We start from the raw sequence: 17382 nt of genomic DNA, 5'->3' as shown, positions 1-17382 counted from the left end.
GAAGACATCATGACCCCTGGTTACCATCACCACCACTGTAGAGATGCACCATTTCACATGAAAACACTTGAATTACTTCGTTTAGCTCTCAACCACAGGGTTATGCTTTAGATTCTCCACAGGACTCCAGTAGTTTATGGTGCTTCATAAGAGTGGCGTTTTGCACCAATGACACTGTTGTTCTTTTAAAGATCCGAATGTGTGATGACTTAAAATCATTCAGTACATCTCCATTACTAGGCCATCTGTCACTTCACTGAAATGCTCTACTTAGCATATTGTCACTGTATACGCTCATTTTCTCTAAAACCCATTCCAGTTGCTTCTCAGCTTACTGAAGCTGATCCAAACGGATACATTCTCTGCTCCAGACAACAGCACCACTTGACTCCAGAACATTTCCTTAGGCAGAAGTTTACTTCTGTTACCCAGTGAAGTTTTAAAATGACTCTGATTTAGTCCGTTATATACTTTGTAGAGTTTGCTTGTCTTGCTTTGATTTAATTGCATGATCTTAAAGCAAAGCCCGTGAAAAAATAATCAGGACAGTCACACTCAGCTCTGCTGTAAGCATTTAGGTCCAGTTTTAATGGACATGCGTTAAGCCTAGTCTTGGAATAAAATGTGGGTAGTGCTTCACCTCTGAAAATCTTTTTCAGTCTAGGTTTGGGATTAATCTAGATCTGGGAAACCTTGTTTAGACACTATTTAACATGGCCATCATAGGGGTGTCCATCACAACTGATGGGTTGTAAATCTGACAAATCAAGTGAGTTTGTCAGTACAAAACAACTGATTACATATTATGGTCAAATGTATCAACTCATCCTAGATCAGTTCACATTCAGACTTTTATTGGTTGAAAGATTTCGCTAGCTCCATTATAAAACAGCAAGACCAGTGCTTCCTGAGGCTCATTGATTATTTGTAAGAAAAAGCTGACTTGAGTCCAGTGTTTGCTGAGTTCAGCCAGGGAAAATAAAAGAAGACAAAAAGAATTTGTCATCTTGTCAGGTAGTCAGACGTCCAACAGTAAATGGAAAAGAAGGCAATGATAAGCTTAAAATAGCTCGACTACAAAACATCAATGCATGTGATTATATTTAGAAACAAACACCTTCTGAAAGCAGAAATCATCTGAGCTTAAAGGCATTTCTTGTGCTTCAATCCAACGCAGGACTTCTCTGTCTGATGCAGCAAATTAAACCGAACGGTAATTACACTTTCCAACCAGCTAAGTACAACTTCAACGCACTGCGGGCAAAGAGATTCTAGGTGCATTTTTCAATAATGCTTCTGCTGACTGGGGAGTTTCCACTTGAGCAGAGAAGCTGAGCTGTGAGTGTGAATAAACAGTAAGCACACATTCTGCTGTCAAACAATTAGAATGTTCATTACAGAAAGCCATTTTTCCGTCAGGGGCCATTACTGAGGCAACATGCATCCATTCCTGATAACAGAAGACTACAGTGTTACACTGGAGACTCCCAGAAAATTCTTGTACAGCATGAACACCCTAATGAGAGGCACGTTTGTGAACTACATGAGGCTGCATTTAGGCCATCTGCTCTTTATGTGTAGTCATATAAACCATACTACGTATTATATACACTGTGTAAAGGCCCTATTTAATATGAAGTACAGGAGGCTGTTGTTTTCTTCTATTCTTTATGCAGATGTCCTCAGTGAGAGTATGCTAGTCTTACATGAAGTACTAAAGGGGGCAGTTGAAGCCATTGTTCAAAAAAATGTGTTGCCATTTTCTATGAGAATAGACTGTTTCTGTTGTTATTGGATTTGTGTGCTTCTTTCACACAATGGTAGATCCATTAGAGCAGGGCTGCACAAAGTGTGGCCAATGGGTTGACTTTAGTTAACATTTGATTTGGCCCACCAGACCCACCTTTATCCAATGAGAGACCAAACATATTCATGTTTCCTCTGAACCTCAAAACAGAGGCCCAATTAGTGAAATCCCTGCTTGTTTAAACTCAAACCAATCGATTTTACGTGGAAGGAGGTACATTTTCATTAGAAATTCCCCAGTATTGACGGCACCCAGCATTTACTAAAACCCCCTCAGGCCTGTGGTGGGTTATGAAAAGTCCAGTCCGTTTTTTTCCTACTCGTATTCCGTCAAGTCCCGCCTACTGCGCTGGGATTCGGTAGTAGTCCGACGAGGATAGACAAGACTGTTAGCCAGTCACAGCGCAGCAACCGGACCCTATTAGCCAATCGCAGCGTAGGAGGGGAGACCTGCCCGAATACAGGTGGGAAAAAATAACATTGCTTTTCTTGCAGTACTGAGGTAATCAGTTTGCTAAGCAACGACCGCTAGTACTGCTGCCAAAACACGGGGACTACAGTGTAAGACATATTAAAGGAATGTGCGCTTAAATAAAGATGCACGAACCAAGATAATACAGCGTGCTGTTGTGGTAGAGAGGTATTCCTGTCACACTGAGTCCGGAACTAGCCATTCCCTCCTTTTAACCCAAAATAAACCCCGCCTTCGCCCGGCTGCCATAGAAGAGCCAGCACGTTTTCCTCAGTCTGTCGGTTTCGGCTACATCGCTGAGGTAGTGATGTGTCAGGGCTTCAGCGCCGGTGAAGACTCGGTATGATGGCTAAACTGGAACTGAAACAATGAGGTTCGTCTTTGCGGTAAATACAGGGTTTCTTCCTTTTTACTACAGCCTTCCGGAGAGTATGTCCTGGATATCCTGCTCAAGCTCAACCTGACACTGACAATTGCTACCTCGGCCACCGCACTTTTACCTGACTGCTGTGGGACACTGGGAATGAACGACGTCTTCGGGAAAGCTATTCCTGTGGATCCTCCTCATCATTTGACCTCAAATTAGTTTGCTTAAAATGAACCTGGACTGACCCGGCATCCACTTCGTAAGTGCCATTTAAGCCTACAGCTTTACTGTTCGACTATAATGAATTGTATGCCAACAAAGTCTTCAGCACACTCGGAACATTTGCTGCAGCTTTGTAATGAGCTTTATGAAAGGGAAGTATTTAGCCCTCCGTGGTTCTTCCGTTTGAATAGCTTTGAGTACCTTCATTTGAATAGCCCTTCCGACAGTCGGCCTGTCCCTGCTGGCTTGAAACTTCATTTCATAGTCTATTCGATATCGTTTGAATGTCATTGATACAAATGTGACTGGTCATCCTCCACTGCATCAATGTTGACAGGCTCAAGATGTCCTCCACCACTTTGTCAGAGGTCACCCAAACTCCCCTGATAGACCTGCCAATGGACAGCTGGATGAGCCATCTCCCAAATGCTCTGTGGGATATCCCTCTGTTTAATTTGACCATTCCAGGTATCCCTTCCTCCCATCACTGCGGAAGTACACACATTAACATGTCTTATTCTCACAGTGACAGCTGATCCCCACCCTACCGTATATAATACCCACACCCTACTGCATATTTTAGCATAAGCTTTGCTGTAACTATGTGCTGGAGTCTTGGAAAATGTCTTACTGAAAGTGTGGCGGCACAGCACAGGCGGTGTCAGGTTGCATGCTTACGTGCACTGTCAGCACTGTTTCACACTCAAGGTTGATACTAAATGGCAACCCTGGAATCAACGCCAAGTCAGGTTATTGTAATGCAGTTTGAGCCCTTTCATTGTTTCATTCTGAGCGTGAATGTGCTCTGTTGTGTTTGGTGATGGCCATTTGTTACAAAGCCTTTTGGTTTTTGCAGGAAGTCACAATGCTATCACTTACTGTTTGGATAAAAATGACCGCTCCCCAGTTGACCTCACGCAGCCGGACATGCTGCAGAAGCTAGACAAGTACATGAAGCCCATCATACGACCGTTTGTTTACAAGTGGGCAGTAACACAGGTATAGTGACCGTCAGTGATCTTTTCAAGAGACTGTTTTCTTTTGCCAAATATGTAAATTGGTGTGCAAGCTGTACTGGATTTGATGTGCACTTGAGAGATTTTATGTTGCCTGTGATATATATTGCACTTAAAGCTTAAAACACTAAGCAGGAGAATTCGCTTTGCATCAGCATATCTCTAAAGAGCCTTTACCTCTCGCTGGAGTCAGTCAGCCCAAGAGGGAACAAACTGCCTTGTGCTCTTCTGCAGTAACCACTCAAGCATTGGAAAGCTTTTTGAGTCTTTCCTCATTTCAGTTTACACTATATGTCCAAAACCTGCTGAACAACTGCTTGTCCAAGGTTTCATCTGAAATCAAGGATATTAATAGGGAGTTTGTTCTCCCTTTGCTGGATTAACAGCCTCTGCTCTTACGGAAGGCTTTACATTAGAACATTAGTGAGGTTATTTATTGATGTTGGATGCTGTGGATCACAAATGCTCCTCCAATGCATCCTAAAGGGATTTGATGGTGCTCTACTGCTTCACAGCCCAATGCTGGGGACATTTATAGCCCTCTAGCTGATGCTTGGCATCGGGCACAGTGTCCTTAGGCTCATGCGCAGTTAATGTCAGCAAGTTGCACCTTAAAATAGCTTATTTCTGGACATATTGTTTAGCTTAAAGATAATGAAACATAACTATGGTGGTCAAATGCATCTGTAAAAAATTCTGATGCTGGTTGTTGTTGACTTTGGAAGTGTGATGGAATAGGAACAAGAAAGTTTAGACAGCTGTTGGTCTTGTAGCACTTTCACAGTGCTTGCATTGTTAATGGCTGTTGTACATTATTTACTGTAGGAGCGCTGTGTGCGTGAGCAGTTGGATTGCGGGGTGAGGTACTGTGACCTAAGGATAGCACATCGGCCCAATGACAGCTCCTCGGACCTCTACTTTTACCATGGGGTTTATACCACTGTTACTGTTGAGGTAAGCTAACAAACAGTCTTCTGAAGAGCAGCTGTAGTTTGCACTTCAAAGCACTGTACATTATCTGTCCCTGTAAAGTGATAATGATTATATGACTAAAGTTCTGCCACTGCTTCTATAAATATCTGGGTATTGTGTATAATTGTGCTTCTCAGCTTTAATGAACTCGCATAATTCTTTAGTGGCCTGACTGCATTCTTATGCCGTGACAGACAGTACTGAAGGAAATCAAGGCATGGCTGGATGCTCATCCTAAAGAGATAGTCATCCTGTCTTTCAGCCATTTCCTGGGCCTCAGTCAAGAGCTGCATACGCTGCTTATCTCCACCATAAAGAATGTTTTTGACTCAAAGCTGTGCCCTAAAACGGTATGTGCCTCATATTCAGCTTCCAGAAATAACTACACTCTGTATACAAAGCCTTAGAGATTCCTCCTGTCTATCATAAAGCTGTAGCCTGCTATACTTTGTTCAACCGGTTTGTGAGTTAGAATGCACCTATTTTAGGATTTTGCTTGTTAGTTGACTGATTGCATCATACATTCTGCTCTCTGAAGTTAATAAGAGTGGCCACTTTTATGAATTCTGTGTTTTTGACCCCAGAGCAGGCATTAGCTATGCTCCTTATTCCTTTTACTTTACTTTATTTTACTTTTGTTCATAAATCCATTCATAAATGTATAGACATACACAATATATGTATAAATTTAACCCCTTAAATGGCCAGGACCCACCTGCTGGACCAGTAATTTAGTATCTACTTCTATAACCTAAGAACAGCTCAGTTTACATTGTAGCTCATGTAGTTACTAAATAATAAGCCTTAGTATGTACTAAGCCTAAGTTAAGGCACAAACTGTGGTGAATCTGATACAATTCTGAAATCTGTACCAGTGTCAGTTACTTATTAGTAAATTAAAACAATATTAATATTGTCTCCATTTCAGTTGTACTTTATTCATCCATTATGCATAAATCTAATGCTCCCCTTTCAACCCTGTCGTCTGGCCATAACAGTTTGGCCCTTGTCAAAGTCACTAAAGTCTTCATGACTGCCCATTTCTCCTGCATCCACCATGTCGACTACAAGAATTGACTGTTCGCTTGGACCTTTACAAGTGTCGTTGTTATGAGATAATCACTTTATCTGTGAGTGATCATAATGTTTTGGCTCAACTGTGTATATACGTTATATATCCAGTTAAAGGGGCATTTCAGGCTAAAAAGACAGCTTAATATGTTATCTGTGCTATGCAGTACCTGTAGCGCAGCATTATGTCCCACTAACAGAATTCATGTTTTTATAGTGTTGTCATTCATCAATCTTCTCTCACTACAATACACATCATTCATTTAGCCGTTGGGAATCCCTGTGGTTTCAACCTGTCCTGACTGCCTAGCATATCATCTATAGGCTAATGAATACAACTAAGCTAGCATTAATAAAATTCTTACCGTGACCGTGTAACAAAATTATAAAGAAAACAACAGTTCTGCCTTTATGCACCACAAATGGAGGCCAGAGACGTTTATTATTCTTTCAAACAGAAAAAAATAAGTTTGTTGTTCTCCTCATCTAACAAGTCATTTCTGTTATTTGACTTATGCTTCTGTCCATTGTATTGATGATTTGAAGACAGTGACTACTGTGATATGGCTGCATTTGGTATTGTTTTTTCTGTATAACATTACCTTTCTGGCTTCTTTATGCATTTAGCTAGCAAAAAGAAGTAGTTCGTCAAAGGCTCCTACCTCTTTGAAGGTACATCATGAGAAGAAAGTTTTTTTCTAGTCTTTAAACCGGAAAATTTCACTCTGAATATTACTGTGTAATTGCTGTAGGATGCAAGCAGGCATGTTTACAACAGATCCCTTTAAGGCTTATTAGAAAATAGGTGTATTGCCACTCCCAACTGATTGTGCTAGGTATGGCAGTCTATTAGGTTCTATAAGGAAGCTGCTCCTAATGTTTTGCACACTTTGTTTGTTTTTAATAAGTGATACTTCTTGATACTTTCAGTGAGAACTTTACAGATATTTTCATAATATCAGTTTTCTTCCTGTTTCCCATTAGGAAGGTGTTACACTGAGGAATTTGTGGAGTTTGGGTTACCAGCTCATTGTCTCATATGACAACCATGTAGCAAATTGCCACAGAGAGCTGTGGTCTCATATCCCTTACTGGTGGGCTAACAAATGCAAAGCAGAAGCCCTAATCGAGGAGTTTGAACGCAGAAAAAATAACGGTCGCCCAGGTAACTCATAGGACTGCTATCAAAATATTTCCAAAACATTTTGAAGAGCACACAAAAACTCTACATATGCATTGTTCCACAGGGGGGTTCTTTGTGACTGGGATCAATCTCACTGAAGACCTGAAGTACATCTGTTCACATCCCACAGAATCACTGAAGGACATGGTGATGACCACCTACCCCACCTTGCTCAGTTGGGTTAGGGAGCAGAAGCCTGGTTCCAACGCTGGTTCCCTCAATATCATAGCAGGGGATTTTGTTACTGAAAGCCAGTTCACACCAACTGTAATAGCACTGAATGAAAACCTGCTCAGTAGGAGCACATGATGATGATGGTTGTGAAGCAGCTGTAGCACAACGTTTGGCGCATGGCACACAGGTTACTTCTTTCTGAATAGACCTTTAGATTGTTGCTGGGAATTGTGATGAATATTTTTTTGGTTGTGGGATAGGATGATGCAATGCACTAATTTTTAAGCCTTTACTGTTAACTTCTTAATCTTACTGTTGCACTGTCTTTATTCTAACCTCTTATTATGGCAATATTTATTAGGGATTTTTAAAGGCATGATAAGTAGAAGTGTCTTTGAAAACTTGACAGAATATTACATGGAATTAGCCTTCCCTTTAGAGGAATTCCATCCTAAAAATCTGTCAGTGACATGCACAGATTTCTTTCAACAGCAGGGAAAAACATGCGCTTATCTTCAGCAGTTGGAGGCTTCTTTCACATACTCTTGGTGATCTGATTTCTGGAGCTTTTAGGTCACTGGTCCACTCCAAACTCTAAACCCTGACCCAAATGAATCCTGGTATAGTAGGGAAAAGCTTACAAAACTGTCATTTTTTGTATTGTGAAATAGACTCTGTAGGTCTGTTGCAGACACTCTGGGCAAAAACAGTTTTATGTGCAAAAGAGCCCTGAAATGTTCTCTTTTCATATCAGTGAGAGGCAATTAATGGAAAAAAGGGAACAACAGTTATACAGAATGATTTGTAGGTGGAATCATGACAATCTGTGAGCGGAAATATCTTTTTCTGCTGTTGTCAGAAACGCAGTCATTTGTTATCTCTGTTATCTCTCATGTAAGGACAAGCCGTGTGGGCGGTCATATGATAGGTAGTCAGCCAGTAGTATGCAACATAATGTTATTATTGAACTGGTGTCAAATGTGTAATATTACTGAGGCCCAAGTTTACAGAAAAAACATTAGTCTAAAGCACAATATTGGCATGCACTTCATACAGCACAATAAACTGAACATAGTAACACAGTTTCACAGTTTCAGCATCATGCCTGCACAAATGTGTAGCCTAACTTATAACAAGCTCCAGTTCCCAGTATATGAATTAACATGTTGAGGATATGATCACAGTAATATACCTCTGCATGATGTCTTACAACCAAAAGCATGAACACTGTTACTCCCCTACAAACATTCTTTGCACAACTGATAATTGATCTTGCATGTCCTTTATCCATGTTCACTGGCCCCTTTGGAAAACATGCACTGGAATGAATTATTACTATATTAAATGCACATACACTGTGTATGCTGTTGAATGTTTGAGAAGGTTTTAAATAAAGGGAACCTGACTAAATATGTGTGAAACTCATTGCTGTGGATATATAGGGTCTTATATGTTAAGGACACTCAACTGCACTCTATATGGCTGTAAATAGATTAAATCATTTTGAAGTGAGAAAGTGTGACGAATTTGTGAAGCAAAGTACTAGTAGTAGTTAGATGGACATACAAAGATCATCTCTTGTGTAGTCAGTGTGAGAAATTAGTCAGTGTTATCAAATGTGTAGTAATTGGCGAAGCTTTACTGACAAAATTTGCAGCGCGACGATTATGCTGGAAAGAGTCTGTGGCACAGCGGCATTTATACAAATATGAAACACACTCCCCCTGCTGTAAATATGCTTATAAGTTTTTTGATCCTAATTAAAATATTTATCATATCTTGATGTCTAACTGAGGTCTGACTATTTCTGATTTAATGTGAACAATTATAGACACTTCACATTATTTCTCACACGTTTCATGCTGTAACATGCTTCCTGGAGTATTGTTGAATTTTTGTGCTTGTACTTTTCCTAAATTACATTTTCAAGAGGAAACCTACATACGTTTTACTCCTTAGACTTTCAAAGTCCATGTTACATTTTCCAAAAGCCATGAGATTATTTTTTTTCTCTAGCCAAGTTCCGTTGCATTAAAATTTTGTTTATTAAAACATCCAACCAATTAATACACTGTAAAAATTCTTTAGCTTGCGCAACATAAAAAATGGTACAGAATTTCTCTGAATTTTTTCTTGTTCACTCAACTTTTGTAAATTCTTTGTTGTACTGACTGACATTTTTTTATTAACACTAAAAGAAATATTTAGTTGAGCTAACATTTGTTGTACAGCCCTATTTTTCTAAAAATGTTGGGACACTGTGCAAAATGTAATTAAAAACAAAATGCGATGAAAATAGTACAAAGACAACAAATCAAATGTTGAAATTGAGAAATTTTATTGTTTTTTGAAAATGATTTGCCCATTTTGAATTTGATGCCAACAACACTTTCCAAAAAAGTTGGGACGGGGGCAACAAAAGGCTGGTAAAGTTGTGTAATGCAACACCTGGTGGTTGGTTGGAAACAGGTTAGTAACATGATTGGGTATAATAAAAAGAGCATCCCAGAGAGGCTGAGTCTTTCAGAAGTAAAGAAGGAGAGGGGCTAACAAGGTGATGAGCTGAAACAGGTGTGTTAAATGAGGTAGAGCGCTACACTTTGCAGTGCTGTGCTCCTCCAGGTCTGCAGTCTGACACCTGAAGAGCAGTGGGTCTCATCTCAAGTCCTGGGGACTCACTGCCTTACACAGTCAAAGTAATACTTGACACAACATACCTGATCCAGCTCATACCAGGCTGGATCATTTGCTGATGACATGGATCAGGTAAAAAGGTCAGCAGCCCTGCTGCCTTTAATTTTATTGTACTTCATACGATGAGCCAACAGAATGAAACACACAGGTTACACAGGGGTAGTGACTATTACAGCATCAGTGAAATTTTGAAACAGACAGTTTACTCACTTTTCTAAGTTAAAATAATTCTTGTTTTACAGCAGCGTAGAATAGCTTTTTTTTTTTACAAACATTTCAGGCACGCACGCATTTTCTCCCTTCCTCTCTCTCTCTCTCTGTCTATCTCTCTGTCTCCTTCTCTCTCTCTCTCTCTCTCTCTCTCTCTCTCTCTCTCTCTCTCTCTGTCTATCTCTCTTTCTCTGTCTCTCTCTCTCTCTCTTTCTCTCTCTCGTCCTTTATTGACTTTGACTGAAGTAAAAATACATTTAAACAGTTTGCTCATCTTTAATGCTGCACAAGGAAAGTTTAATTAATCTTGCTGCAATTGAGCTAATATCAGAAAAATATCAATAATATTAATGTAAATGCATGACGTCATTAGGAGAAACAAAACCGTGAGTAAAGGTACGTGTTAAAAGCGCCGCGCAGGATAAAGGTGGCTGAACTCTGCTGCATCTGAATAAAAGAGCAGTAATCTGAAAATACAGCTCTTGTGTTTCTTCCTCCGACCGTCCAATCAGAACTGAGGCTGTTTTGACGCCTCAGCCGGAGATGATGATAACGCTGCCGTTTTAAATCGTAGTCCGACGTGCAGATGATACATTTACGGAGTTTTTAAAAGGAACGCAATGTTTTTGATGATACACTGATATGAATCCGGCGTCTCGGGACGAAACTGTGCTGTCTGGGTAAATAACAGAGAGAACGCAGTGACTCGTGTTTGTGCTGTTTATATAAAGGCCCAGATGTTAGTGAAGCACAGAGAACTTGGTGTAAGGTTCATTGTTTTCCTGTTTTCGTGCTGAGCTTATTTCATTTAATAACCTACACAAGGTGTCTATACTTGATGTGAGGTAGTCATACTGTTCTATTTACAGTGATTGTGAGTGCTGAGTAAGTGTGCATTGTAAATACAGCCTTAATCCGGATAGTTTATTCACATTAGCTAGATTAGTACGTTACTGTATTTACTGGTATTTATCAGGTATTGATTTTTATGTCTGCTAGTTTAACATTAATGGACCTCATTCACCGACATCTTCCTACGTTTGTTCTTAAATTTGTTCTTGAGAAAAATCCTAAAAAAGTCTACATCACATTCACAATCTGCAGAACTGTTCACACCTTTGTGCTCTTGAGTGTGTAGATTCTGTTCTTACCTAAGAACAAACCCCAAATGAGAAAACATTGGTGAATGTCAGAATCTGTGTAAAAAGAGAAATCACTTCTTACAAACAGTTGGAGAATGTTCAGATTTTTAAATCATAAACACGTTGATTTACATTTGATCTGCCGTCTCTTTGATTAAGAGAGATCCCATCACTGGAAACCAACGCGCATCACAAATACAGAGACATGAACCAAACGCGGTCACTGTCTCAATACATTTGCCGGTGGTAGAACTGACTTCATTGTGACGTCACAGTATATGCGCTACAGACAATGCCCCTTAGTTACCGTTGCTAAGGGGCGTGGCCTGTAGTATTTAAATAGTGACGTCACAACGAAGTCCGCAGCAGTTGATGAAAGTCGTCGATCAGAGAGGTTCGAGGTTACAGCTGAGATATTAAACAGGGAACAAACAAGACGTAAGTAGAATTCTATTCTATTTATAGCTGCTGATTGATTCCAAAGAGCGTTCATTACAGCATAGAGATAAAAAGAACACAGAAAAGAACACAGAAAAGAATGCTTGAGTGAAGAAATTAGTGTTTGTGTATAAATATATAGATGTGTGTATGTGTGTGTGTGTGTGTGTGTATATATATACATACACACACAACACACTATATATATATATATATATATATATGTATGTAATATATATATATATGTATATATATATATATATATATATATATATAAACTAAGCGGTTTCTATGCATTAATGCATGCTCTTCACATTGTGTGTAAATTTCATGAAGAATGGACCAAAAAAATGGCCCAATTACTTGGAGAAAAACTCTGGTTCCACTGACATATATTCAAATTAAAGTATATGTCTTCCTTCTCCTGTAAAGTTATCATTTTAGAGATGCAAGGTTTCATTCCAACAGCAGTGATGTGTGTGTGTGTATACATATATATATATATATATATATATATATCATCATATATTGCATTTTTGTAATTTAACCTTTCAACATATCCTTAATTGTAACCTGAAACCAATTTCTTTATCTATATATTAATCCAGGAATTTTGGTTTTAAAGCCAAATTCAGAAAACACAATGAAGTCAAACCAAGACGAGCAATCGCCACCCAGTCCCACAGGCTGTGGTTGCTGGTGCAGCTGCCTCCGTAGGAGGAAAATCATCCCCCATAAGAATGAAGAGGAGAAGAAGAGGCAGAGGAAGCTGGAAGAGGGGAGGAGGCAGCAAAACAGAGAGAGTGAGACATCAACTAGAAAGGTAAGACACATAGTCTCATTCACCATACTACTGATGATGACTGGCAAAAGTTTAAAGACACTTAAGCTTTATTCAAGTTGGACTAATTTTAGTAGAGTAGGTCTGTAATGTAACCTGTAAGTAATTTAACAAGCAGCTTTTTACAGGATAAAGTGTTATTTCCCTAAATTATCACAGAGGGTCTCGATTAAAACATCAGAGCCTGAATGTGACGTTCAGCGTAATACTAAATAAAAACATGTCACACAGACGTGTGTGTTAGCAGGTTTTATCACTTTACAGTGAGGTAGATTAGAAGAGGACTAGTATTACTGAGGAAGCTCTATTAAGGTCATGTACTCCACAGTTATTACTGTTAGACTGTAAAACTATGGACGTTGCTAACTTGTGCCGACCTGATCTCATCAGTAATCACTTCAATTACCTCCAGAAGCTACCACTCCGGACAAAACTAATCCAGCTTGAATAGACAGAGATCACCATCCCAAAGCTGTTTATTCCAAGATGAATTCAGTCACTTTCCTTTTGGACTCTGGATTTGCCCAGTTTGCTTTGGTAAACAAAAAAGTGTTCATGACAAATGCTTGTTTTGTGTTGTAGAAGAGTGGACAGGACTGCATGAGAGAGGCCTGTACAGAGGAGATGATAGGAGTGGGAGAGATTCAGAAGAAGAAGATCAGAGATCTGAAGAAGAGACTTCAGCAGCAGAAGTTAGAGATTCAAAGCTGCATAGAAAAAGAGGAAGCTCTAAAGAGAGAGCTGAAACAAATGAAAGATATATTATCGAAGAGAAGGATGGAGAACCGAAAAGCCAGAGAGAGAGAAGAAGAACTGAGGAGAGGACTGGAGATGATGAAGGAGAGAATTTCACAGAGAGAAAGAAAAAGAGAGGAAGAAAGGAAATATCGTGATGGTTATTTTGATTTTTTACATGTTTTTAACCTCCTCACAGTCCTAAACTGTAGGGAACAGATGGACATGAAGATGCAGAAAGGGGAAAAGCTGCACCACAAAGTAGAAAAAAGGGCCTTTAGTGATGGAAACCAACAGAAGACATGTGACCAGAAGCAGGACGAATCACGAGAGCAAGAAAAGCTAAACGGAGGAGTCCTGAGCCCAGAGCAGCCTGAAGCATCTTCATCCCTCACTGAGCCCTCCTGGCCTATTGGAGAAACCAGGGCCTTTAACAGAAACCAACACAATAATAAAGACCAGCAGCAAGACAAGCCCAGAGAGCAACAGAATCTCCAAGGATTCAGCTGGTCTGTTTCTCTAAATGGAGGAGCACTGAGCCCAGAGCAGCCTAAACTCCCAACATCATCCCTCGCTGAGCCCACCACACCTTTTAATGTGAGAGACAGTGAGGAGAATGAGGAACCTGGCTCGCAGCTTCAGTCTTTCCAGGAGCCAGAAGCAGAGGAACCGGCCTCAGAGACTCAGATAAACACAGATGAAAAGTGTGAGAACAGTCCGAGGCCACAACCGTCTGTTTTCAAGTGTTTCAGCAGATTCTGGTTGCCGAAGATCAGGATGCCAAAGCTCAGTTTTAAGGTTAGTTAATTCATTTTACTTCTGTGTCAATTATTCTCCAGAACGCCAGACTCTAGTACAGTTCTTTACTTCCTTACTCTATAAAAGATGTATTGTTTTGTGGTTGCACTGTGGTTTTTTCAAATGCAGATTTTCTCTTCTTTTTACAGAAATGGAGAAAAAGAGCAGATTAAGCGACTGTGCCATCCATAAACAGGACCAAGAATATACCCATTCCAAATGGTAAGTATCTGAGTTTAAGTTCTAAGACTTCAATTAGGGCGAGTTAGTTATGTTTACAAAGCGTTTCAAGTATATTTATTTGAGAACGGGTTCCAGAAAGAACACTGAGTGTATTTGGTAGGGTAAACTTTGAATTTGATGGTGTTGTTGAGAGAACAAGAGGCAAATCCGTTCTGAGGCAAATCATGTAATTTGTACTAATTTAGTACCAGCAGGCTAGAACAAGTGTTCTCTGGCCTTTTTCAGTGAGCTGTGCTCATATGAATCTGTGCCACTTTATTATGTATGATTCATTTTTAACATTTGTATTTATTGACTTTTCTAAATAATAGTGGAAATCTGGGTATGGTATAACTGCACCATTGAACCAGTCTGTAATTTTTCTCAGATTTGTGGACAAGGAGCTCCTCAAAACTTGTTTGAAATACATTTTAGATTGTTTTGTATTTCTTACCTGTTCAAGAAGCATTCATTACTTCTCTTGTTTGATAGTGTAGTTTAATCACTGAGTAAAGCATAGGTTCATTGGAGGTGGTTGCCAGATAATGAAGTTACACTTTCATTAGGTAATAAAACAATCTGTAGTTTTTTAAGAGTTGCAAACTCTGCCTTCTCAACACAAGGCCTTTCAGCTTCACTTCAGCTTCATGATCATTTTTTTCTTCTCTTTTTTTGGCTTTTTCAGTGTCCTAACAGCATCTTCTCACCACCAGGCCTTCTCTCAGAAACCACCCACCTCTCAGACTGATTCTGCATTAATATCCTTTTCTCCACAGTAGAAGAAGTCCGAAGTTTCCAGAAGATTCTCAGTCTTTTTGTTAATGAGGTAAGTCTCCCAGTCATTGCAGCTATTTTTTTCTTCAGGTATTTCCAGTAACAGAAAACTAAGTAGAAAACGTCAAACTCTAAATATATTTATTCATACGTTTAACAGTTATTTTAACATGGAACTTTGCGTGTTCTGTCCCTCATCTCTAAACAGTGCTCAGGAAGCTCTTCAGTGTCCAGCAGCCCTTACAGAGTGGAGCGCAGACAGACATGAGGTTCATCCACTCAGAGCACCTACTCAGAATCTTCTTGTGATATCAATAAAAATAGCTCATCTGCATGTTTCATAGTCATTTTTTGTCTACCAAATATTTACATTAGCATTATGTGGAGCGTTTCTGAGCAGTAGAGGAGTTGAGTATGTTAGGCGTTACTAAAAATGGAAAGGGGTCACAGAACAGGACAGTTATTTCACATACTCATTATATTATTACATTAGATTTTATTAAAATTTATATGCATTAGTAGTTTGTTACGTATCATTATATGAAATATAGTTAAATATTTCAATATCATAATGATGATGATGATGATTAACAATATCAATTATTAAAATACAAACCTCAATTACAAACCAGTTTGGATAGAAAACCTTTGTGGAGAGAGTCTGGTGCTGCATTAATGTGTGATTATGCTAAGAAAAGGGGATTTTTGTCTTTAAGATGAGAATGCTGTTCGTTGACTACAACTCGGCATTCAACACTATTATCCCATCCAAGTGGACCCTTAAATGGACCCCCTTCTTTTGCAATAAGGTGTTGGATTTGCAAAATAAGTTTTGTTTAGAGAAAGAAGTTTAGCTGGTGTGGATCTGGTCAAAAAACACCTATAATAGAATTAGGAACTGAAAAAATAACATAAAACTCAAATAATAAAAATTAAAATTCTGTTATTGAAGAGAAAAACAACAACAAAGAAAAATCAGTTTTCCATGAAACGGGCAGTTTAGACAATGCACACTAACGGTTCTTATTTTGTTGGTACTCTTTGTAGATGAGATTTACATTTGGATACTATAGCTCATCTTTTTGCATGCACATTGTGTCAGTCATCCTCTAGCCCTTCATCAGCGGTCAGTTTCTGACCACAGGGCCAATGTTGGCTGGATGTTTTTGGTTAGTGGACTATTCTCAACGCAGCATTGACAGTGAGGTGTGTAAAATCTCCCACAGCACAGCTGCGTCTGATACACTCCTACACTGTAAAGATTTTTTAGCTTGCACAACAAAACAATGGTACAGAATTTGTTCACTCAACTTTTGCAAATTATTAGTTATACTGACTGACATTTTGTAAATGCCAAAAGAAATGTTTAGTTGAGCTATCATGAGAACATTTGTGGTACTCAGAAGTATAACTGGTCTTGAGCAAAGCTCTTTGAGTTGTACTATCTTTTATTTGTTTAACAAAAAAAATGTAGGTCCTGTAACCATTACATTCTCGCTCATTAAACAAAGCTTTCTGAAGTCAACCACAAATATTCATTGGAAATCAGTACTAAGGAATATTAAGTTGTGTCATTAAACTTAAAGAACACAGTGTCCAGCTCTACAGTAAAACCGTGAACGTGTAAAGAAATAAAAGAGGTAGTACAACACAGGTGATCACAGCTGAGCAACCAAATATCTACCAGAGTTCTAAGAACATAATGTCATACATCAAGCCACTATGTACTGTATCATGTCTTGTAAATGTAACAATTCTTAAAGCTCAGCTGAATTCACCAGTATGTGGACATGAACAGACATGAACTTTTAAAGTAGAAAAAAAAACATTTTAAAGCAATTGTTTTAATTGTCGGTACCTTGTATTTATGCTTATTTTCCATTTAATCAGGTCCATTTAATGTGTAAGTGCACTTTGTAGTTCTGGAATTGCAGAATGTAGCTGATCTGTTTCTCTGCATAATTTGTTGATCCTTTCACCTCGTTCATCAATGATCAAGACCCCAACCAGGACCAACACAGAGATGGTGATCCACCATGGAAGCAGATATATGTCATTAAAACTCTAGAGAAGTGAAGAAGGTAGATGAGTAAATACAATCTGCTGTAGTCGAGCTCAAAGGCTGCTGCCTCCATCCTTAAAAGTGGGCAGACTCTGGTCCACATTGTACTGACAAATGTTAGCTACCAATTCTGAATGAAACAGGAGGCCATAGTTCTCTTATTTTTCTAACTTTTCATTAAGT

At 39.1% G+C, this 17382-nt stretch overlaps 2 protein-coding genes across 4 annotated transcripts; both read left to right on the top strand.

The window, feature by feature from the left end:
• Positions 1-1731: 1731 nt before the first annotated feature.
• On the top strand, positions 1732-8673 carry plcxd1 (phosphatidylinositol-specific phospholipase C, X domain containing 1). 2 transcript variants are annotated; one of them, XM_036570715.1, is made up of 8 exons: positions 1732-2618; positions 2697-2904; positions 3205-3335; positions 3724-3866; positions 4709-4837; positions 5050-5205; positions 6911-7091; positions 7174-8673. In XM_036570715.1, exons 3-8 carry the CDS (start codon positions 3212-3214, stop codon positions 7416-7418), a joined length of 978 nt encoding a protein of 325 aa, XP_036426608.1. In that variant the 5' UTR covers positions 1732-2618; positions 2697-2904; positions 3205-3211; the 3' UTR covers positions 7419-8673. The 2 variants fall into 2 exon arrangements, with proteins under 2 accessions (XP_036426608.1, XP_036426607.1); XM_036570714.1 differs by having other exon boundaries at positions 1732-2904.
• A 2252-nt stretch (positions 8674-10925) lies between these two features.
• LOC118807547 (trichohyalin-like) lies at positions 10926-14329 on the top strand. 2 transcript variants are annotated; one of them, XM_036569573.1, is made up of 4 exons: positions 10926-11767; positions 12393-12590; positions 13191-14141; positions 14291-14329. In XM_036569573.1, the coding sequence occupies exons 2-4, from the start codon at positions 12411-12413 to the stop codon at positions 14312-14314; spliced, it is 1155 nt and encodes a 384-aa protein (XP_036425466.1). In that variant the 5' UTR covers positions 10926-11767; positions 12393-12410; the 3' UTR covers positions 14315-14329. The 2 variants fall into 2 exon arrangements, with proteins under 2 accessions (XP_036425466.1, XP_036425465.1); XM_036569572.1 differs by having other exon boundaries at positions 12376-12590.
• The last annotated feature ends 3053 nt before the right edge of the window (positions 14330-17382 follow it).

Source organism: Colossoma macropomum, unplaced genomic scaffold (assembly GCF_904425465.1).
Source record: "Colossoma macropomum unplaced genomic scaffold, Colossoma_macropomum, whole genome shotgun sequence".
Taxonomy (NCBI): Eukaryota; Metazoa; Chordata; class Actinopteri; order Characiformes; family Serrasalmidae; genus Colossoma; species Colossoma macropomum.
Note: the sequence above shows the minus strand (reverse complement) of the source record. Positions and strands in the feature narration are given on the sequence as shown.